Here is a 25,605-nt window from a genome sequence, read left to right on the forward strand (position 1 = left end):
GGGCAACATCTGTGTCTTAAAAGTCGAGGGGGAAAAGGCCAGAGAAAATATAGGACAAACATTAAATCATAAGTACAACAATTTTTCCTTGGTAATTGAACGTTGGCTCTACTTTTCCCACAGAATTATGGTGCATCTGTGTATGTGCTAGCGTAAGGAGAGAAAGAAAATCGCTGAGTGAAGACTGTAGGTTTCAATTCGCTCTTTCTCTTGTCTGGCTTCCTCTACAGCTTTGGAAGAACATTAAAAAAGATATATATTTAAAACTTTATTAATAAAAGAAGAAAAAACAACAAAATATTAGTGAAGTAAACGACAAAAGCTTGTCATATCCATAAGATATGAAACATTACATCCCTTTGAGATAAAAAACACATTTAAATAATAGGTAACACTTTATAATTAGGCTTCATTCGTTAGCATTAGTTTACTACATTAGTTTCATTCTCGTTGACTATTTAATGTACTATGAACTAACAAACAATAAATGAACAACTATTTGTATTTACTAAATGCTTTAAAAACTATATTGTGCATTGTTAGTTCGTGTTAGCTAAAGTTAACGTATGAGAGCTTCTTATAAAATGTTACCAAGTAGGGAAAGGTCAGTTGACAATGTTTGGATTTCGTGCGGTAATATCTGCTCATCTTAATCAAAAACATTTATGGCTTCAGAAACCCCATAAACAACTAATCTAAGTGAATTCTCTTGTGCTCATTATCGTTTGCCATATGCTACTGTGTATATAAAGGTGTTGCTTATTTGTTTTAAAGAGGCAAAGAATGACAAATTCCCTCATAAATCCTCCCTCTGTAAATAAATAATATCTGATGCGAGATATATATGTAATGTGGCTTGTTGAACTGGCTTTGGACACACAAATAGAGCATGTGTGCAGTACAGATCATTCAATGCTCACACAATGCTTGAGGTTCTCTTAAAACATGAATTATTCAATTGCATGTTCAAGCCAATATAGGTCTGTGCTTTTTTTTAAATTAAGGGCAGTAATGAGGATGAGATAAATGTCTGAGGAGACCGAGATAAATATATACTATTGATTTGAACTCCCAACGTCCAACTGATTTGAATTCAGAAGAAGAGAAAAGAGGCAGGGTAACATTTGTGGTGGTCTTCTTCAGTCAGTTTTGGTCTTTTCTGATTCCAGAGTGCCTAGAAAAAGAAAAAGAAATATTGATGACAGTAAATTTAATGACCAGAAATTATATGATGATGGATATTTGATGGATCCCAATATTACAAGAGAGCTGTTTTATTGATTCAAGTGCAAGGAATTGCAAATGTGATATCTCCTTAATATACCTTCTTTAAACAATAATTTAATATTGAGTAATTGACATTTCAGACACTATATGGCCTTTTATTTTATTTATTAATGTGGCGCCAAAGCAGGATCTAACCAAAAGTAACTGTGTAATACTACAGCAGGCATGTAAAACAGTGTACTGTGTGAACTGCATTTTGCTTTCAGAGTCATAATTATCATGAAAACCATGTGTATTTCAATGGTCCAATTAGTTAATGCATTAGGTACAATATTGTTCTAAAGAGAAGGTGTTGAAATGTTGAAGTACTTCTATTTAGCAAGGTTACATTAATTTGGTCCATTTATAAAGTAATAATAATAAGCAATGTTTAATGAGCACCCAAAGGATCATTTGACATAGCTTTGCTACAAAATACATTTTAAAATATATTAAAATAGAAAACATTTTAAATGTAAAAAATATTTCACAATATAACGGTTTTTACTGTACTTTTTTTCTGTATTCAGCCTGGGTGAGAATAAAAGACTTCGAAAACCTTGCCGACCACACACTTTTGAATAGTATTGCATACATTTTTAAATATAAATACACTGTTAGCTAATTATCTAAGGTTACTTTATAATTATTGTTTTATTGAAATGTTAAAACTGTATTAGTATAATGTCTGTACAAATTCATTGAGATTAATAAATGCTGTAAAAGTTTGTGACACCAAATGCATTAGCTAACTATCCGATTATTATAAAGAGTTGCCATTAAATGATCAAATTAAATGTATGTGGTTCTTGCCACTTCAGCATAATTTGTCAGATCATTTAAAAATATACTGTGCATCCTGAAATATTAGTATTTTCTTAAACAGTATTTTTCTTTTAATATTTTCACTTTATTTTTTGGATACTACAGTGACATATTCAGGATCTGTGATCTCTTGGCAACTGATTGTGCATTTCATCAGAGAATCAGAGTGAAGAACAGCACAGAGCATTAGTGACGGATGTGTTCATGGTTAGTTTAGCTGGAGGGGCTGTCGGAGATTACGGTACTAATGCTTTGGACATAAGAGGGGGATCTTGTGCTGAGGATGAAGGGACATAGATTAGCTCCATGGGAGGGAGCCTGAGGTGTGTGTGTGTGCTGCTTCGGTGATTTGCAGGTCAGTGTCAAACAGGTGGGAGGAAGAGAAGCCTTCGCCGTCTGCTGCTCTCAGACTGCTCACAGGCTCATCTGCTGCACGCTGCCTTTAGCGGCACTACACCCACGATGCACTGCTCCCAGTCTATAGCACTAACAGGTGGAGCGTGCGTAGGTGCATCAGGAAGCTAAGCGGGATGTATATGTACCTGAGGGAAAGTGTATAATGTCTCTAGCTACTATCCCGGCATGGGTTGGGGAGCATTTGTAATTAGACATATAACCATACAACACGCACAAACTCACACATGTAGCCAGTCAATGGTGGATAATATGCAAAATCAGAAAAACAGTCATTCCAAACCTGTAGAACACAAAAGGATGGTGTTTACACTGCTCCTTTCCAAGCAAAAGTGAGCTAGGAAAAACTCAGTAACACACTATAGAATAATCTATTTGGATTGTAAGGTTTTTATCCAAGTCAATAAATGTATGATGTAAAAGCATTTGCATATTCAAATTTGGTATGCTGTGAGTCACTGATCGGCTTATAGTAGAGATTGTTATTGGTTGATATTGGATTTGCAATTGTTAATGCTCATTGCTTTATTTTTACCTTTATTTGCCATCATCTAACAATCACTAAAAGTTCAATAAATAAATAAATATATGATGTCCAGGTAAGTTTAACTTGGATGATCCAAAAAGATCATAAAGGTATTGCTTAATTCCTAATTTTGATTTTCGATTTTATATGTTTTGGTTACCTTTTAACGGAGGGACAGGGACCTCTCATTAACAATCTCTTAATTTGACTTTTGAAGATTAACCAATGATTTATGTGTTTGGAATGGCATTAAGGGAACTAAATAAAAAACATTTGGGTGAGCTATCCCTTTAATAAGGCCTTTAGCAATCTTAAATTAATTAACAATTTTTCATACTCTACATCATACGTTGTGATACTTAAATTCACTTGTAACATTTTAAATGACTGATTTTATTTTTAAGTCTTTTAATCATTTTAAATATTTTTTTTTTATTATTAGACAAAACTGTATAGAACTTTAATATCAGCCATTTATTAATATTGCTAATATCAGCCAGATATTAATATTGCTAATATCAGCTATTAATATTGTTTGTTCCTCACAATAAAGTCTTCATAGGGCTTGGAATATAATGCAGTTATATGGACTACTTTTATGGTGTTTTTTTTTGTCTGAAGAGGGTGACAGAATAATGACAGAATAAAAATTTAAGAAGATATTTTGAAAAATCCCATCGACCTCCATAGTATTTTCTCTGCATAAGTCTATTTAGTTACCTATACCTTCCATAGTGTTCCACAGAAGAAAGCAATTCATAAAGGCTTGGAACGTCATGAGGGGGAGTAAATGGCTGAACTATCCCTTTAACTTACTCTTTGAGGAATCCCAGATGTAGTTGTTCAGGATTTCTCCCAAGACGTAGTAGACGTTGATCAGAGCCGTGAGGCAGATGAAGAAGAGAATTCTGGCCATGGGCCCGATGTGCTCCAGCAACGGATAAACCCACACCCCCGTCATGCTGTGCACCCAGCACATCCTATGAGAGCGAGACAGAGAAAATCTGTTACCTCTGCACCCCTGATCTGTCTAATGTGTTTGTCCTTCTGTCTGCTAAATCCAGCGCTTGAAAGGCTGGAGAAGCAGTCACCGCTCTGTCAATGTGTCTACCATTCATGTCTGTGAATGCTAGACACTGCTCTTTTTGTTACGATGCGGCGCTGCTTAAATTCTTTCTTGCTGGAGTAATTTTAATGCAGTCACATGGTTATAATCTGCGGTCTGACAGCCTGCTTATGTAATGGATTGTGCCTGTTTAATCTACTCCCGCACTCATAACCTTAGCTTTAATATTTGATGAATATTAAAGAAGGCCCATCTACCTACTTTTCAAATGGCTTGTTTTCTCAGCCTTGTGAGTGTCCTGTGAAATGGTGTGTGTATATAAAAGCTGTCTCTGGAAGGTAATCCTCATGTGAAGCTGCCTATGGATTTAACAACTGCAGGCAAGTCTTATTCCCTGACTAAATAAAATGCAATGCCTAATCAGCTTAATTTAGGGAAGGGAAATAAGACAGAGAGGTGTGTGCTGAACATCTTATACTTGAGGTGATTTTGACAAAGGCCATGCTGTCAAACTAGTTTAGTTTGGCTCCAAGGACTTTCTTCATATTGCCAATTAATCTGTTAAGTGCGAGACTAAATAAATCCTTGGCTGATTATTTTCCATAGGTTTCTAGGGCACTGAAATTGGGGACATGTCTACAAAGATAAATACTTTATTAATAATTTTTGTAATAAATTACATATAAGGCACTTTCCATGAATTGTGTATAAAACGGCTCAAAACTCTTAAAATATGTAGTTTTTATTTCCTAAAAAATTATTATTGATAATTATTATTAATCCTATTTATTATATTTTTCTTTTAATATTTATTAATTGTTGTTTTTTTGCGAATGTGTTATTTTCTAGACAAAAAGCCATTATTATTATTATTGAGAAATTAGTAATATTTACTTTAATTTATTCTTAATTATGTATTAATTATTATATGTATTATGGCATCAACTAATATTACATTTATTAATAAATAAACTATTAATAAATACATTTAATAAAAATTAAATACATGATTTGTTGTTGTTTTTTAACTATAACAGAACATGATGTAACAGAAAAAATCCTGGTTTGTTTGATTTTATTTAATTTCTTTGTTATCTTGCAAAATAAAAGCAATTAATAATGAGTTCTTCTTACACAATATATTTAATAATAACAAAAATAATAATAATAGTAATGATTGTTCTTGTTGCTGCTGGTTTACACTAAACCAGAATGTCTAACAGGGTCACAGGTTTAGCCTAAAGCTAGTTGAACAAATGTTGTCTTGTAGTCATTGACAAAATAGTATCTTTTATAAAGGGACAAGTCAAAGTCTCAGTTTTAAGCGGGGATACAGACGCCTTTTGCTGGGGTCATTTCACGTTAGGTGATGGTTTACATGGGATTTGTGCCTCTAATGCTTTTACAATGTAACGGGAGCCCAAAGTTTACACTATTCGTGGAAAGTGCCAGAATTCAAGCAAATTAATTACTATGCAGAAAGACACAAGGGAATGATTTGGAGGTCAGGAAGATCAGGTGACCAGATGGAATCTTTCTTTTGACTGACACTGTGCTAGAACAATGCAAAGCCAGTTTCCCCTGATCAAATATCTACAGGGAGTCCTTTGTAAATGAGCCCAGTGTAATATTAAAAATGACTGTGCTGAAAAGAGGCATTTACCATACAACATATCCCACGGCAAACATGCACACCGCGAAGAGTCCACAGGTCCTGCTGGGATATCGATGGTGTGTTGTTCTCATCTCAATTATGATAAAAGGAAGAACTGTTGTGTGCTGAAAAGGACAGAAATAGATCACAGTTAGCTTTACAAATGGCTCTAAAGCATAAAAAGATTACCGCAGTGTCGCCAAATTTTGGTTGGCATGCTAGCTATCATTATTATATCCATTAATACCATTATGTAAGCCAATACAAACACTTCAGGTCACGGATAGTAGCATAAAGTTAGTTTATTGTTTTTTTTAATGTAGAGCTGAACATCTGTTTGATTTTTATGAAACTGCTACCATGTGCATTGTGCATGAGAAAATATTTAGGCTGAGGTTTGTTAAAAGTTGCAATGAACGCTGACATAATGCACATTAAGTCAATTTTAAAGGCTAATCATTTTAAAACAGACATTCATCATGTACTTAAAGTCATCGTCTGCTCACTTTCATGCTGTTTCAAGCCTGTTTGACTTTCTTCTTCTGTAGCACTCGAAATAAGATATTTTGAAGAATGTTGGGAACCTAACAGTTTTGCATTTTTGACCACATAATGGAAGTCTATGGAAGCTGTTTTTGCTTCAGAATAAAAAAAAATCATTAAATAAAATTCTCACAATTAGTTTATTTCTCTCAATCTAAGGGTGAGTAACTAGTGACAATATTTAAAATAGTTTTGGGTACAAATACAATCCCATGGGCTCCTTCCATTGCATGTTCAGTTCTTCTGTTTGTCACCAGGTGGCACCCTTCTTACATAGACACATTCAAAACTCTCATCCACTGCAGATCTTGCCTTATTTGACCCCACGTCTATGGTGGAAACCGCATCCAAAGGAAGACTTATGAACCTTACCGAAATTACATGATATGTTAATATTCTGATATTGCTTTTAACATGCCAGCACAGCTCTTAATGAACCCCCTTTTGCAACGCATAATCATATTTCCACACTAAATAAAAAAACAACAGACCACATTTAATGGGCTTTCCCTAGATATGTGCATGCCAGCCCTCATAAAGCTCGGATGCTGGGTGTTTAAGTTCATCTCATCAGATCGGCAGGTCTGAACTTGTCTTTGACAAGTGTGAGGATGAGATGTACAGTCAGTGAGAAAGCTGCTATTTGTGTGTCATTCTATGACTGAACCCATGATGTGCTAGATACCAGTTATGAGTCACATTACTGTTAACCAAACAGATACTGTAATGCTCAAGAAAGCGGCCAATGTCAATCAAAAGTCATATAGGAAGGTTAATCAGCTCTGATTCACTGTGACCCAGTTTTCAGTAGTTGGTGTTATCACCAGTGTTGTTAAGGTTTTAAAGGCCTCACTGTAAAAATCAAGGCTGTGTGAAGCATTGAGATGTTTTTGAGTCTTAATTAATTGTTCCCTGTAACACAACTGAGTCGAATTTGCTTGTTTACTAAATGGAAAATGTCCCATATATAGCCAATATACATCCATGTCAGTGTCAGTGATGCTGTAAGGTCAAGCAATTCTTCTATCACTTCCTCCTTGTAAATCTAAGAATTTTATAGCATAGATAAAGTATAGAATAGTTTGGCACCTATCACTGTTATTGAGGTTTGTGTGCAAAGCACCGTGGGCTATGTGCATTCAGCTGAAACTTTTGCACATAATGTCTTTGCTTTGCCATATGTTCTCTTCAGAGGTTCCTCAACAGTAAGCTGCTTCAGATAAAAGCATCTGCCAAGTGAATAAATGTAAATGTAAATACTACAGAACTGTTTTGTCATTTGTAAGAATGAAATGGAAACATGCTTTATAAAGTAATAAGTTCTAAAACAACAAAAAACACATAATAATAACAGCACATATTAAGAACAATAATTAAGACTTATAATATTGTGTGTGTGTGTGTGTGTGTGTGTCTTTTTTTAGCAAGGATCTATTCAGTAATTAAATTCACCAAAATGTACTTTTACATTGTTACAAAACATTTCTATTTCCAATAAATGTTGCTTTGAATAAATGAATAAATAAATGAATAAATAAAATAAAATCTAAATCTAATAAACTTTCCAACATTTAAAATAAGAAGAAATGTTTCTTGAGCACTGAGTCAGCATATTAGAACGATTTCTGAAGGATCATTTAGATTGTACTAATGGATCGTGTCAATCTAATCGGATGCAGTTATTATTAATTATTAATACCACACACCCACACAATAGAAAGACAGAGAAATCCATAGCTGCAATGTGCCTAAGTACACATCCAGACAGACAACTTTTCCTGTTTTCTCAGCACCGCGAGTGAAGAGTTTTTTTTTTCAAGACTTGTTGAGATAAAACTGGTTTTAAAAATGTGTCGCAAGACCCCTGCATTCTGCTCCGAATCAAGCTATTTGTGAACACAAGAACGCGTCCTGTGTGAATGAGCATGCTCCTGACTCATTCTGTGCAGTCTGCTCTCAGTACGTGTGCTTTGGCACACTTTCTACACTGAATGCAAAAACGTTAGGCTGGGAAATTAAGCATTCACCTAGTGCAACATTTTTTTTATTATGTTTTTGTTTATTATTAATATAAATCAATTAATATTATAATTACTTAATTAGGATTAATCATCTAAATTCATGTTCATTTAATTTTACATTCAAAGTTGAATAATGTAGTATAAAATGCGATTTCTTTCTTTATTTAACAGTGAAGTGATGTTGGATACTCTGTCTAATCTTTTGTGTGTTTTCTGTTCTTGTGTGCATGTGCACATCTTTCTTCACCATAATAAAGTTTCCTGAATCATTCAGTGTCCTCAGATATTTACCGAACATGCTTGCGGCAAGTTTGAGAGATTCAGAAAACATTTTCATCTCTTTCCAGAAGCTAGTCAGGGAGTCAAAGTTGGCCGAAACTAGATGGTTATTCTGTTCATTACGGTGATTACAGTCTAATTGCTATAATGTCAAACCTCTGCAGGAAAAATAAAGAACGTATGCTTCTTGGTGTGGAGATGTGTCCTAGCATGCATGTAGCGCTGAAGTATTCTCCAAGGAGCTTGCTCACCCACACACGTTCCATCTAACAAATCACAGTGCCCCGCTATTGAAACCCCTCATGATCTGCTCAAATGCCTCTCAACCTCTCCAGACTGATCTTGAGAGACTTGTGGCTGTACTAGAGCACTTGTGCAGAAACTAGCGTGGGTTTTGAAACGGCATACCAATAAGAGAATTGTAAAAAGCCAAAAATATATATTTATATTAAAAAAGGCAGCCAAAATATATAAAGGGACACAAATTTAGGCTTAATTTGTTCATTTTTTTGGTAAGCTCTTCATAAAAATTTACCCTAGTGGCTGGTGCTTTTCAAAATGTGTTCACCAGCTCACCAAGTTTGAATTTATTTGATAAAAATATAGTAAAAACTGCAATATAGTGAAGTATTAACATTTACATATTAATATTTAATATATTTATATATCTGTGATGGTAAAGCTGAATTTTCAGCAGCCATTACTCCAGTCTTCAATGTTACATGATACTTCAGAAATAATTCTGAGATAATGATTTGGTGGAACATTTCTTCATTTCTTATTAACAGTTCTGTAGCTTATTATTTGTGTGGAAACTGTGACACATTCTTTCATTCATTGAGGAACAGAAAGCCCAAAAGAATAAACTATCAATATTGATAGGTTTCATTCATTCTTGGTGATTAAAATAATAAAAGTATATATGTGTGTGTGTGTGTGTGTGTGTATGCAACTACATAACATACAGTACAGACCAAAAGTTTGGAAACATTACTATTTGTAATGTTTTTGAAAGAAGTTTCTTCTGCTCATCAAGCATGCATTTATTTGATCAAAAAATACAGAAAAAATTTAATATTGTGATATATTATTACAATTTAAAATAATTGTTTTTAAATTTATTATACTTTAAATTATCATTTATTTCTGTGATGCAAAGCTGAATTTTTAGGATCATTATCAGATGATCCTTTAGAAATGATGATTCATTATCAAAGTTGGAAACCGTTCTGCTGCTTAATATTTTTTCAGAACATGTGATACTTTTTTAGGATACTTTGATGAATAATAAAAAAAAAAAGCTACGTTTTTAATATATAAATATTTTGTAATAACAATATACACTACTGGTCAGTAATTTGGGGTCAGTAATTTTTTGTTCTTTCTTTTTTTTTTTAAATAAAATCAATACTTTTATTCAGCAAGGATGTGTTAAATTGATCAAAAGTGATCTTTTTAACCTTTTATTCATCAAATATATTAGACAGCAGAACTGTTTCCAACACTCATAATAAATCAGAATATTAGAATGATTTCTAAAGGATCATGTGATAGACCGGATGTTACATGTGACACTGAAGGCTGGAGTAATGATGCTGAAAATTCAGCTTTGCATCACAGGAATAATTTTTTTTTAAGTATATTCAAATAGAAAATTATTATTTTAAGTTGTAATAATATTTCACAATATTACTGTTTTTTCTGTATTTTTGATCAAATAAATGCAGGCTTGATGAGCAGAAGAAACTTATTTCAAAAACATTAAAAATAGTAATGTTTCCAAACTTTTGGTCTGTACTGTATATAAAAATCTGTAAATATAAAAATTAATTTTTTATTGATAAAATGATTAGTAAATGTATAAGTTATTCTTCTTCATTATATAGTCATTATATATCTACTGTTACATCTAAATAATGTAGTAAAAGTACAGTTCTGTGCTGGATAAAGTCTTTTCATTAAATAACATCACTAATTAGTGTTCATTTTCAAAGTTTTTAGGAACAATACTGTCCTCACAAAAATGCATTCTTGTATATACTCCATTATAAGAGTAGATTATGTGCATTGGATGAACAGGTGATATTTTACTCTTTTATTCTGTACTATATTAAAATGTAAATGACACTGACCCTACACGGCCTCAGATACAAACCACACAACTATTGCTTCACTTTCTTAGTTCTTTCCTTTTGACTATCTCCATCATAAAATGAGTCTCTCCCATTCTCTTTCACAGGCATAGCTCAGGCTTGCATCTGGGAATAGAGTTGGGCTTGACCCCATCTTCACATACATTAGTGTCTGTTTCATTGGTAATAATAATAAACATAACCTCACATGTAATTACGAGTTGTGGTTATGGATGCACAACTGCCAGATCTCAGACCAAACAGACTAAATTCGGGAAAGGTGAGACTAAGAAAGGTTGAAAGGCTGTGGGTGCAAAAAGCCAAAGCAACAACAACAGTCCTCTGCTTGATGATCACACGTAATTCATTGTGATCAGTGATAAGCTATACTTTAATGCTCACTGACACTTATAGTTATTTCATGATATGGAGAGCTATAGAGGAATAGACTCACTGGCAGAAACTTTGCCCAAACATTCCAGTTCCTGGAGTCTGTTAAGCAGCGCTGTTTCTCGTTTTTGTCTTCTGACAGTGGTGAGACAGCATAGGTAAGGATTTCACAGCTGTGTCCCAGGTGGGATTCAACCCAACCCTCTGTGGTCAAAGTGTCAAGGCTTCAGCTACTGCCACATTAGAGTTTGGCTGCAGTCTGCCACTCTATACTCAAACCAAGGACATAGATTGTCATTAAGGGAATAAAAATATATCATGGTGCAGCAATCTGATAGTAGAAATCAATGCATCCATTATGGAAATGTAATAATCAATTATGTGTTACTGATGCCATCTCAGATTACTTAGTTTCTGAGTTTGGATTTCTGCATCATTCATAATAGCCTGCATCCATTTGTTGTAGCTTTCTTATTCAATTGTGATTTATTTAAATATTTATTAATGTGTATTCTACAATATTTGGATAGTATACTTAGAATTCTATTAAAAGTGGCATTAATGTATAGTTATTACTATACATTAGAAATTACAAGATTTTGAAATATTTTTGAAAGAAGTTTATTATGCCCACCACATCTGCATTTTTGTGTTGTTGCTAAAAATACAGTGAAAAGGTTTTTTTTTTTCTTTTAGAATTATTTTCTACTGTAATATATTCTAAAATGTAATCTATGAATTTCCAGCAGCCATTACTCAAGTCTTCAGTGTTACATGAACCTTCAGAAATCAGTCAAATATTCTGATTTGGTACTTCAGAAACATTTTGGTAACACTTTTTTAAAGGCTTTATGTATAATCATTATACATGGTTATTAAAGTAGGTAAAATGCATAATTATTCATAACGTACATTGTAATAAATTACATCTTGTTTTAAATAAATATTTAAAAGTGTAACAGTTTTAGAATTATTAAAACAATTATTCAATAATTAACAATTATTAATGAGTTTGCTAATAATGAAAATGCATTAAGGTGCATTACAAGGCATAATTAATGCTTTTATAATGAATTATACATAAAGGTTTTAAGTAAAGTGTAAACAACATTTCTTATTATTTCTTATCATTTTTTTTTAAATAATTCTGAATAACATTTGTGCCACTTATTATTTTTGTGGAAGCTGTGATATAATTTTTCAGGATTCTTTGATCAATAAAAACAATAATAACAATAATAATAAATATTGTCTTTACAATCACTTTTGGTCATTTTAATAAACAAATAAATGTATAAAAAATATATATTTTTATATAGTTCCCAAACTTCTGAATAGTAACGTACATTTTTGTTGTTTGTTGTAAAAATGTACAACAAAAGTCATTGCAGGGGTCTTTGCTAAAAAAAAGGCAAAGCGTATAGAATTTAGAAAATATTCCACAACAAAAAGGCCAACAAAAGTGCTCTTCTTGGAAATCGATAGTGATTATTATCTGCGCAAAGAAAGCAGAGTTGCTCTTTTTGAAAACGCAAGACAACTATGATTAATGGGAAGTCATATCAATACACACACTACAGCTTGTTTGGAGCTGCGGATAGAGTTACTTGTGAGAGATGAGCCAGTTGGTTAAAGGCACATGATTGGGTTTGCGCTGCCGTCTTATCACAGTCCAGCTTGCCCTGACCTGTCACAGCGTCCGAACCCTGTGGAATCTGAACAGAGATGTGCGAGCTAACCGTGCAGCGGGCAGCCTGATAGCAGGCTCACAGAGGATATAGGGTGACAGAGAGAGTGCTCCCAAGGTCGGGTGTTGGGTTTCCCTGCTTATAGTCTCCCAGGCTGGTTACATACTCTCCACAGCTCCCAGTCGACAAGAGCTCACATGACCTCTTAGCCCTTTTCCCCTTGGCAGCCGTGAATCCCCACTAAATAGCACTCCGAGCTGGTCTGCACACAGACGCCACCACAAGGAGAGCCTGTTTAGGTCCCCACTCAGCTGGATGGGTATCAGTAGATTTGGCCTGACGGTGCATTTTTCACCACTGAGGCGAGCTTGAATGTGACCCAGACTTGTTTTAATTTAGCATGTGTTTGTGGGTCCCTGTCTTAATTTAACATGGCAGCTCTCTTTCTCTGACCACCAGGCCGAGAAGCTCTTGGAGTCTTGTGGTTTTGGCCAGCATGCCTGGACTATCTGTGGAAAATCCCCTCCAACAAAACAGCACAACTCACTCAGAGGACCCTGAACTATAAACAGGACAGGCCTTGTCAAACACTCGCAGGATTAACTCCATATCCTCCTGTTTCACTGAAAGAGCCGCATGCACTTCAGACTGATCAAACACTCGCTCTGTGACAGCAGAATGAATGGAGAGGTAAAATTACCTGGGTACAGAACGACAGATGTAGCCTTTTTATGACCGTTACACAGAAACTATTTGTAATTTTTTTTTAAGTAGATGATTGTTAAACTGCAAAAATATGTATTATGCCTGTATTTTGATAGGCCTAAAAATAATCTTAGAAAAAAAACATCATCTTATTGTTAAAGTTATTTATGGGGTGTCTTAACAATAAAATGAACAATAATCATTATTGATCATTTATATGCAGAAATTATTTCTAAATGTTATGTTAGTAGTAATCAACATAATTGGAGTGTTATTGTTATATATTCAGCGTCTTAATCATAAAATAATCATCATTGAGGTCGATATGCAAAAACAATTTATAATTATTATTATTATTATTATTATCATCATTATCTTAATTTAGTGTTGTAATAATAAAATGAATAATAATAATCACTTAAAATCAATATACTGAAACAATATGCATTTGTTTTAAAAATAAATGGTCATACTGCAAAAATGCAAATTATTATTAATCAACATGCGGTGTTGTAGTATTAAAATAAATCATTATCATCATTGATAATCAATATGTAGAAATGATTTGTAGTGTTATTGTCATTTATTCAATGTCTTTAATTATAATAATAATAATTATTAGTTATTCTAATGAATGATGATTTTTGCTGCAATCGACTGATCATTTAGTGATAAAAAAACAGCAATTAAAAAATTACAAATAAAAATGCAATGGACTTTTTGAATTTTTGTTTTGCCCTATCTAAATGCTAAGCTACATTTCTCTGTTTAAAATGAAGGGCTGTTATTTATTTATTTTTTAAGTAAGTGTTTATTCAAAAAATACTTTGTTACTTAACCTAAAAATATTATGGATACTTGCTCCATGATAGCAGAACAGATAGTAAGATAGAATTACTGGCCAAAACCTATGAGCCCTCAAGTTTTGTGCAAAGACTAAGTGCAGAAGACTTTGTGTGTGAAGCACATGATGAGATTTCACAAGTTCTTTATGCACCGCTGATCACACTTCACTGGCAGCCTGCTATAGCAAAACTGGTGTGAACACAGATGTTTCTATGCGCAAATGAATAGCAGGGCTTACTGCCTGCTCTGCTGTCGAATACACTCCAAGAGTTCTGTGCTAGAGACGTTTTCCAGCACCTCTGATGTGAAAACTTTGTCAACAATGGGCAAGAACGCAAACTACGAAACAGCCATCTTTCACTGGGTTGAGATGGGTAAATATTTTCCCAGTTGTTAAGGATGAGCTAGCGAGCCAGCTATGCGCTCGTTTTAATGACGGGTTTGGATGAAGGAACTTCACCTAGTTACTTTTCCAGGCTCAACATGGCAACTCAATCATGAGTGTAAGCGTGACATCGTACACCGCCATACCGTGAAATATTAGCGTCTAGAAAAACGGACCTGCAATTATTGATCTTTATAAAGTAATCCCCCAGCACTTAAGAAAACCAAAGGAAATAGCTGAACAGAAAACACTTCAAAAGATGATTTTCCCGTAGAGAATCAATATCATTGAACATAGTAGTTTTTTGCTTCTTTGCACCAGTTGTTCAAGAATTTGGGTTTGTTCTGTGAAAACCCAATATGTCTCTTGGTCTTTGCGGAAAAGCACATCTGTTTCCTCTGCACCGTGTAAAAACCAGCTCAGACCACATAGAATCACACTGACTGTCAGCTGAAACCTCCCGCTTCACCTTGATGATACACACATGCACGGATTTAAAACAATTCACTGCTTTTACTCAAAAAGGTCAATGTTAGGCCTCCACCATTGATGATTTTATAGAGACTTTTTGATTTCTATTAGTGTAATTATTAGCTTATCTCAAGCCAAAAAAAAAAAGTCAAATGTAAGTGCAGGATATTTTTAGTTAAAGTATGAAATAGATAGCTCTAGTTTTATGCTTCAAACAAGGGAAGAAATATTGCCAATGAGGTAAGAAAAATATTTTTTCCCCTGCCCTATTAGCAAGATGTTTTTTCTTTCTTGTTTTAAGCATGACCTAGCTAAAGTTAATTCAGTTTCTCTCAAAACAATCTTATTTTACTTATAATAATAATTATAATTTTTATTATTATTAAAAATAATATGCAGTTTTAATTTTTTTTATATTATTAAATATATTTCTACTTATATTATATTATATTATATTTCTACTTATATTATATTATATTATATTATCATAATGTATGATTCTTTTCTGCCTAATAATCTCCCTAATAATATGTGACCCTGGACCACAAAATCTTAAATCACATGGGTATATTTGTGGCAATAGCCAACAATACATTGTACGGGTCACAATTATCGATTTTTCTTTTATGCCAAAAATCATTAGGATATTAAGGGTGTATTCACACCTGTCTTGTTTTGTTCAATTGCATCGAACTCAAGTTTCATTTCCCCCTTTGGTGCACACAAAACAACTGCACAGAGACTCGGTTTCAGTCCAGTTCCAATCTAATTCTGGTACGGTTGAACGGATAAACCAATAAATGGATGACTTTAGCACGTGCGTGGTTTTGCTTACAATTTCTGGTTCATTTGCAAAAATGGCAGTGTGAAAGCGAACCACACCGAACAAAAAAAATCAGCATTGTATTTGGTCCAAGCCAGTAAACTACCGGACTTTCCTGCTGTTAATAACACCCTAAGTAAAGATCGTGTTCCATGCAGATATTTTGTAAATTTCCAACCATAAATATCAAAACCTAATTTTTGATTAGTAATATGCATTGCTAAGAACTTCATCAGGACAACTTTTAAAGGCGATTTTCTCAATATCGTTTTTTTTTTTTTTTTGTGCACCCTCAGATTTTATATATTTATATATATTTATTTATACAGATTATAATGTTGTCCTATCCAAACAAACCATTAATCAATAGAAATCTTAGATTTTTTTGGTCCAGGTCACATATACTGTATCAGATGAACAGTGGAAAACTGATGAACCTCTCTGAAATAGATGACCCTAAGCAGTAGCATTAAAAATCTAAAGTAATTTGTCATTATTCTTTCCTGACGTGCCGATGGATCTGGCAGGGGAGAACAGTTAAAAATGATCGTAATATGTATTTTTTTTTTTTTGTCTCTGTTGCTTGTATTTTTTTGCTTGATAAGAGGCAGTTGTGTATTTGCGTTTGAAACACAAACGCTGAATTCTGCTGGCGGTCTCTAGGGGAGATGATCTCTTGTTATGACAGGCTATTTTGGCTCAGAACAGCTGGCACAGCTGCAGGGATGCTCTCTGGCAAGCGTGAATACAGTGCTGGCATGATGTGGCTTTTTATTTCCCTGTGCCAAGAAGTATGTTGGTTTGGTAGCTGCTCTTTGGCCCATCACACGACAGGATGCTGATCTAGGCTTAATTTGTCCCTCAACACACTAATGCAGAGCACTGATCCCGGTTTAATTTCCTCTCCATCACAGCTCGCTTTAATTTACTCCATAACGCATTAGAATCTAATCTGACCATTGTAATCAGATATAATCAAATTGCATTTGCGAAAATCCATCGTAAGATGTCAAAGCCCTCAGATGTGGTGTGTCTTTTTGGTTTTCAACCAAAACGCAACAGGTCTTTGATAAAACATCAGGATATTATAGTTTGTTTGACTTCACTGTGCTGAGTTACTTGCAACCAACCGTCATTGCATAAAATGGTAGCACATTATGTCCTCTGTAAGTAGCTGGAGGCTTGCCAGACAAAACAACCAGATCCCTCTTGTCAATCTGGAGCTTTAAGTGAGTGAAGGGGTTGCCAAGCAAAAAGATAACGCTAACCTCACAGCACACTGAAAGAGAAAACAAGAGCAGATGCTCAATAATGCCACATGGCATACATGGTTAAATCACAAATGAGGGGAATTTACAGAGATGCTGTCATGTTAATAGGCTTTTTTTAGTGTTCTAACATGCACTCGTGAGCAATGCAGCTTTTTGTATACACAGATACAGTCTGTCTTTATTGGTATCATATGGAAGCTTGTTTCCACTACCACTGAAAAAAAAAAAAGGTAATTGCCACTTTACATATCATTATTCTAATTTTTTCTCACAATTCCAAGTTTATATCTCAAAATGCTGACATTTTTCTTCCAATTCTGTGAAAAAAATAGTGAGATGATAAACTCAGAATCATGAGATAAATGCAGAATTGTAAGATGAACGTGCAATTCTCAGGAAAAAAAAGTCAGAATTTTCAGATATAAACTCCAAATTGCAAGAAAAAAAGGTTTGAATTAAATTAAATTGAATTGTGAGTTAAAAAGCCATAGCATGGCAGAAACATGCAAAAAAAGAACTACGGGATAAAAATTCAGAATTCTGAGAAGAAAAGTCTGAAATGTGAGTTATACCTCACAATTGCAAGAAAAAAGACAAAATTCTGAGAAAAAGTTGCAATTACTTATTTTTAATATATTTTTTTTCTATGGCAAAAAAAAAAAATTGCAAGATGTTAACTCAGAATTCAGCGGAATTTTTTGCATGAAATAAGTCAGAATTTTGAGATAAAGAGTTGCAATTACCTTTTTCATTTTTCTTTGACAGAAACAGGCTTCCATAGTATCTAGTTTTATTTTGAAATTCAAATAATTTATTGATTTATTAATAATGTATGTGATCTTAGTTTATATTAAAGCAATACAAATATTTCTAATTTCCCATCGAGTTGCACTATTTTTTTTATCAGTGTTTAGTTTTTTAGGCCAGCCAAAGTTAATATAATATAATATAATATATATAAAATAGTAAATATACAGTATAATATTATAATATAATATATAATGTCTGGTATCATTTAAACATGTTTAACAGTGTAATCATATTTATGTAAAAGTTTCAAGTTTATAATATACTGTGTATACAAAACTAACACTGAAATAATTTATTAGTTATTTTTATTTTATTTTATTTAGTATTGAAGTCATTACACCAACCCCCCCATTTTATTTCACTTAACAAAATGGTTTTCTTTCAGTTTTGGTTTTAGTTTTTTGTTAACAATAATAACACTGACCTCTCCCTTATGTTTACCAGCACAACCGCTGACTGCACTACACTCTCTGCAACAATACTGAGCTGCTTTGTGTTTCTCAGCCAGGCTGATATAAGATCAAAGCTCGCGTCCTCCAGTGATGCATGAAAGAATTTGCTGGTAAATGTTCTATAGAAGATGACGGTGGCACTCCACTGTGAAAAACACCACAAAAAATGCTGATTTATTTAGCTTCACTTTACTTCATTGCATACGAGGAATGGCAAGCCACGGGACAAAAGATTTTGCAGGGAAACCTCAATGGCCATAATGAAGGGGAGCCTTGTTTTAACATGTCATTAAAATGATTCTGCATCTTACAGCAATCCGGGGAATTACAGTCTGAGCTTGTGCGCGACCAGTCCTCAAGTTGGCGATGACCACCAGATGGCAATCTGTCAGCAGCCTGAGATGTTTTTGCATTTATGGAGACTAATACTAATAATTCAATAATGCACTTATGAATCAGGGTCTGGGCGCTGTAGGTGATTACTAGCCTGCATAAATTGTAATTTCTACTATTCAGACAGACCTTTTGGTTTGTATCCTTGGCCAGTATGATAATTGATGGGTAGTTTGCATCAAGTTTATGGGTGCTGAGCCAGAATAATATTGAATGTAGGTGTATTTTATCATCATTTACTCCACTGAATTGGTTTGGACAAAAAAAGTTGAATATTTTCAGTTTCTTTTCCTTTGTGTTTCACAGAAGAAAGCATATAGGGTTTAAGAATTACATGAGGGCGTACTGTATAAATGATGCCAAAATTTAATTTTGGGGCAACTCTGCCTTTTAAAATTAATTCATTTAGCTGGTATCATTTAAAAAAGTTTAACAGAGTACAATTTTTCAGCACACTCTAGTATTATTGATATCTAGTTGCAATTTCATGTTAAAATAATTTATTAGTTATTTTTATTTGATATTAGTTAGTACTGAAGTAATACAAATGTTTTCAAGTTTCTTATTTATTTGCACCATTTGTAGTATTTTTTTTTTTTTAGGCCAAATTATTTAGGCTTCTAAAGTTAATATGCTATTTGATAAAAAAATTAATAAAAGTATACCAGGTAGCACATTAACAGTTATAAAGTAAAACAGAAAAAAAAAACTAAACTGAATACATAAAATGTTCATATAAATAAATAAATATATTTTTAAGTGTGTGTGTGTGTGTGTGTGTGTGTGTGTGTGTGTATATATATATGCTGCTACACTTCAAACTTTCATTAGAAAAACAAGAACATGAGTGCAACAAAAGTGCAAACAAAACCAAAAAATTGCTCACTTTATACCTTTATCTAACTGTAAAGTACGCATGTGCTGTATTTCATACGATGCATGTTGTTTTTTTGTTTTGTTTTTAAAGTGTAAAGGGCCGCAAAGCCTGAAAAAAGTCTGATTTACTCTGACATCTGGTTCTTATCCTTGCGGCATCCTAAAGACGGTCTGGGCAATACCATTGGTTAAGCAGAAACTAGTCTGTCTGAGGTTCCTCTGACAGTTGCAAACCCAACATGTTATTAGATGCAGAGAAAACACCACTGGAGAGCATCAGGAGCCCGGATCAGTTTAGCACAGCCACGGATGGTGACATTGATCGATTTCAGTCACACGGATGTATTTCTCCTCTCACTCGGAAGATGGATTCTTATTACTGTAAATGGTGAAACACTTATCCTCACAGTCTGAACAACATACTGGTAGTCGCAGCAGGAGCGTACAGTTAGAGACCATTTTCGGAGGACAGCACTCTTCAAATTGGCCTGTGGGCACAGCTATTTTCTACTCTAAACAACATCCCACAAATCCAGCAGAAGGAATTGTAGAGAAATGCCACAGACAGGTTGAGAGACAATTAATTTTAAAAAGCAAAGTCTGCTTCCTCTCAGTGTGAGTTTTTCATTACAGGCCAAAAGAAGCCATTACTGACCTATAGTGCTTAGTTAAATGGGATCCTTGCGTAAAAATCTTTCTCTGTTGCAGCGACGGATGTCTGTGAAAGTTTTGAAACTGTAAGTCAGTCATAAATATTGATTGTCTTTGAACTTACTGCATGATTAATTAGCCGAAACCATGTGCGTTCAAGGTCACGCTGTGGAAAAGGAATTGCCGTGTACTGTGTTTCTTTCCTCCAAACAATAGCAGTGTGAATAAAGGAGTGACAGAGGGTTGTTTACCACAGGCAATCAGTCATAAAAGCCCCTGTGCACAATGACCTGTTTCATTTAAAAGCTACCTGCTGAATTATATATGAGGAAAGTTAAACGCTCAGACCGGGCGTTCTTCTCCAGAAAATACCTTCATGTGGGAAGTCGGCCTCTCTGGGTCTTTTGTACTTTTATTTTGAGATGTACAGCGGTGGTGTCTTTTCTAAGCAGGTGTAAGATGTTTATTTGCGGTATGCGTTTGAACATGGGGGCTGCTCAGCGGGAGGCCACTGGCATTAACATAAGAGCAGCAGAGAAGGGATTATTGTCACAGATACTTTGACGCAGGTAAACCGCCTCCCGATGATGTCATGAAAGTTTAGCAGCGGCTTCTTTAAGTCTTTTTGAAGTGACTCTTGTTTGATTGTTATCACCACATTATGAGTCCTGACAGGCTTTGCCAAATATACTGCTGACAGCTTCAGAACAGGGAAAATGTCCTTTCCCTTTCTCATTTTATTATTATTGTTTAATCTTATTTCTGTTTTTGTTTTTTCATGTTGCTTCCTGTCTGCACCAACAGAGACAAAGTTTTCAAATTCTAGTGATGTGATTAATATTTGCAAATATTTGCATGTGTCTACATATATCTAGAGAGTCCCTGAACGTTTCAAAGGACTTTTGTAGCAATGAGCTGCATGCACCAGCAGAAATATAAATATGTCTAGTGTGTTCAAATGAATCGACTTAAAAGGAGCAGTTGTACAGTCAGAGCAATTATAGTTTATTGTGGCCTAATTTTTAGGGAAGCTTTGAAAAACAGCTTTGCTCTCTCTTGCAGTGCATCAAGGTGTAAAGGATTCATAAATGCCCTGCTGTGAGTGTTTCAGTGGTAGGCACATGGGATAAAATAGAGATTTGAAACTCATAATTAAGATTACAATATATTTTTTTACACAATAACTTGATCATTAGGCTACAATAAAACATAATCATATAATTGTAGTCTATTTAGTTAATAGAAAGTTAAATATTAAATTTAAATATAATAACAATTTTATTATAAAATTTTTAATAATAATAATAATAATAATTATTATTATTCCAAAGCTGTTTTGCAGTCTAAATGGTCTTTATTTATTAAACATATTTTTCATATTTATTTTTTAAATTATAATTTTAATATTATAATTTGTTAATTTATAAATTACTTACACTTACTTTTAACTACTTAAAATACTATAGTTTCAAGTATTATTATTATTATTATTAATGGTAGTTGCTTTGCAGTCTAAATAGTATTAATTTTAAATATATAGTTTTTTTTTTTTTTTAATACTTTAATTTTATTGTTAAAATTTATGTAAATAAATTCATTTTATAGTTTAAAAATATGTTATATCTCTTTATACTTAGTTGCTTTGCAGTCTAAATGGTCTTCAGTTTTAAATATATTTTTCATATCTATTTTTTTATATTATAATTTTATTGTTATAATTTTAGTTAATAAATGAATTCAAGAAAATTATGATTATTATTATTATTAATGCAAAGTTGCTTTGTAGTTTAAATGGTCTTTATTTTTTAAACATATTTTTCATATTTATTTTTTTATATTATACTTTTATTGTTATGATTTATTTTAGTTATTTAATTAATTGCATAATTTGAAAGAAAATGTATTATTATTATTATTATTATTTATGCAAAGTTGCTTTGCGGTCTAAATGGTTTTCATTTTTCTAAAAGATATATTTGTCATATTTATTTATTTTAATTTGAATATCTGTAGACATATCTGTCACATTTATAATATTTGGTATAAATGCTCAGACCTCAGCTCAGACTCGACTTTGTGCCTAAAAGTAACAAGGCTTATTCACTGTTTTTTTGTCAGAACATCCAGTGAACAGAAGACAGTTGCCATAGCAGCATGGGTAAACAAACAAATGTGGTACCATGGAATGCTTCAAAATATTTACAATGGAGTAACCCCTTTCAGTCACAGGCGGGATAGTCTGGAACTTTCTGCATAGCACAAATTGTTTTCAGATGGAAGGTAGTTCTCTCCCGTGGGTCAGTCCTCAGCAGCACAACTGTATTTAGATCACAAGACCTCCGGTTTCTTCACTGGCTGGAGAAAACCATTGTCCAAATGCTTTCTTCATTGAAAGCCTTGAATTAAGGATGATAAACCAAATTTAGATTTTTAACAGCCTATAGTGTTTGGGGTTGAACATTTTGTTGATCTTGCCATCCTTACAATGCATGATCACAGTTTTTATCATTTGCATTGTTTTTTCCCTGTGAACAGAATAGACTCTCGACTCATTTTGGGGCCACCGTCAACCAAAGTCGTTAAGGAAATATGAAGAAATGAAACGTACATTTTTAACACATGCCTAATAACCAAACCTAAAAATCCTGTACAGTCTAATGTGTATTAATGGTGAATGTTGAAAGGTTTAAAACCCTGTGGAAAATCCAATTGCATGTGATTTCATAATGCCCATTAAAAATAGAGACAATTTCTGATTAGGCTCAAAGGTTATATTCCTGTTGATTAATAACCGAGACACGTTTCCCTAGCAACCGCTACGTGTGTTGTCATTGGCCCCGGGCTATACCCAAGTCAACCGAATACATCCTGTGATTAGCGACGACTGAGACATCCAACCACATTTCCAGTAATAGCCTCATTCTGAGTTATTGTTCCTATCAATCTATCAGAAGCCTTTAGGTCCCAAAACCTCTTTCGTCAAGGCCACTTGAGCAGATTAAAGAACAATTCAATATGGAAACATTTAGGTTATTAAATATCTCTTGTAGAGTCTTTTCACTTCTGAAGATACATTAATGCTGTATTCGTGACAATATGTGGATGTAAACATTCTTGCCATCTGTTGCCAACAGTCACTTTTGCGATTTTGCTACTGGAATAACACACTGGCTTAAAATGCTGTCACACTTAACATCACAATTACCTGTCAAAAAAACAAGACCTGCAACTTGGACCCCACCTTGAAGGTTTTGTTCCACCTGATTGAAATGAACGTTTGCACAACGACTAGCATTTCACATCTGACGTCAATGGAGCTCAAGAAAAAAGAACAAAATGTGCTTTTTCTTTTGATTCTGTTTGAGAGTGATCTATCTATCTATCTATCTATCTATCTATCTATCTATCTATCTATCTATCTATCTATCTATAGACTTATAATGCAATTGTTCATTTAGAAAGACATTTGTAATGTCAGTGATTTGAATCTGGCAAGCATATTTCACAGTCTAGTCTAGAAAGAAAAGAAAGCAATTTTCCACTTACCATGCCATGGTTTAGCCACTGAGGTATAAAGTTGTCCAGGAGTCTTGGATATACCAAATCTCTGTCATACACGTAAAGCGTCCAGAACATAGTCACCACAAACTGCAAACCAAAAACAAAGAAAATACTGATAATGAATCACAAATCACAAAAACAGAGAAAAAACACATTCTGTCACCATATTGAATGTTGTATAATATATATATTATATCTTTTACCTTTTTTTAAGTAATTCCTAAATATTAATGAAATGTGTAGAGTATGTGTGGTATGTGATTTTATTTACATTGCACACCTGTGACTGAACAGTTTTCTAATTTCAGTGGGTTTTTTGTGTTTGTCTAATGCTGCAAATACAAGGGGCATTATTGCAGGTTTCCACAACAAAACTTGCCCAGTTGCTACTCAAACAATAGTCCCAAAATAGCTCAAAACTAGGCCAATCGTGTTTTGAGGGGGGTCCCCCCCAGTAAAACTCATGTTCTGGGGTGTAAAATACTTGTTTTTTGGCGGGGTTCCCCTGGTAAAATTCGCATTTCAGGGACTAATGTTTTTGGGGTCGCTTCAACACGCGAACATGAAAAACAACCCATGGCAATAATGTAAAAGTAGCCCAGTTTCACTGGAAAAGGAAAGTTGTGTTTTTTTAAAAAGTCATATCACCAACTACTGGCCTGGCATGAACAATACAGCATTCATGGATCAGTGGTAGCTAGGGGTGTAACGATTGACTCGTTTTCTCGATGCATCGATTACAAACCCTGACAATTCATATGCATCGATCTTGAAACATGATTTTTGAATCGTGAATCACCGATCTTGGACAGTAATAGATTCAAAACGCTAAGAATCTAATGAATCACGATTTCTATAGCGATTCAATGCTTTCAAAATATATACACATTAAATTACTACACGCACGAATTAATCGAGACCTTGAACAGTGTTCGTGCCTCTTATCTGTCCTTCATGTGCTCCACCGTTTACCGCCTGAGACTGTCACAGGATTGCGCTCATGCTCCGTTCGTCTCTGACGTGCGATCTATAGGACTCGTGGCCAGTAGCCTAATAATACAGTGAAGTAGTTTTACTTTTCTGTAGTTTGTCAATGGCTCTCTGCATCTTACCGGTGGCGTTACCTGAGCAGTCGAAAGCTGTATTTATTGCATGGACGGAGCAGAAATGTAAGTGTCTAAATCATAAGTACAGTTCCATTGAATGATAAATGATTAACCCATCCAAAGTGCACACACACGGAGCAGTGGGCAGCCATTTAAGCAGTTGGGGGTTCGATGCCTTGCTCAAGGGCACCTAAGTCATGGTATTGCCGGCCCGAGATTCGAACCCACAACCCTAGGGTTAGGAGTCAAACTCTCTAACCACTAGGCCACGACTAGTGGTTAGTCATTAATGCTGTGGTCTTGTAAATGACCACAGCATTAACAACGACCTTGAAATAAGAGCGCGAGGTTTATCTGATAATCAGATGCATGAAAGTAGCATTTGTAGCTTTAGCAAACAGACATCGGGTGAGTTTTCTCTCAGAATCATTCGCTGATGGAGAGGAAAAGT

The 25,605-nt window shown here is 34.1% G+C and overlaps 1 protein-coding gene across 2 annotated transcripts in view; it reads right to left on the reverse strand.

Annotated features, from left to right (window-relative positions):
• Positions 1 to 255: 255 nt before the first annotated feature.
• aig1 (androgen-induced 1 (H. sapiens)) overlaps positions 256 to 25,605 on the reverse strand; it is a 34,243-nt gene continuing 8,893 nt past the window's right edge. The window contains exons 3-7 of one of the 2 annotated variants that reach the window (XM_059512397.1): positions 24,034 to 24,135; positions 5,761 to 5,876; positions 3,848 to 4,011; positions 2,731 to 2,788; positions 256 to 1,174 (exon numbers count right to left, since the gene is read on the reverse strand). In XM_059512397.1, coding sequence (XP_059368380.1) covers positions 2,778 to 2,788; positions 3,848 to 4,011; positions 5,761 to 5,876; positions 24,034 to 24,135 — 393 coding nt within the window. In that variant the 3' untranslated portion in view covers positions 256 to 1,174; positions 2,731 to 2,777. The remainder of the gene's footprint in view (positions 1,175 to 2,730; positions 2,789 to 3,847; positions 4,012 to 5,760; positions 5,877 to 24,033; positions 24,136 to 25,605) is intronic. The other variant, XM_059512396.1, reaches the window with a different exon arrangement.

This window comes from Carassius carassius, chromosome 27 (genome assembly GCF_963082965.1).
Source record: "Carassius carassius chromosome 27, fCarCar2.1, whole genome shotgun sequence".
NCBI lineage: Eukaryota > Metazoa > Chordata > Actinopteri > Cypriniformes > Cyprinidae > Carassius > Carassius carassius.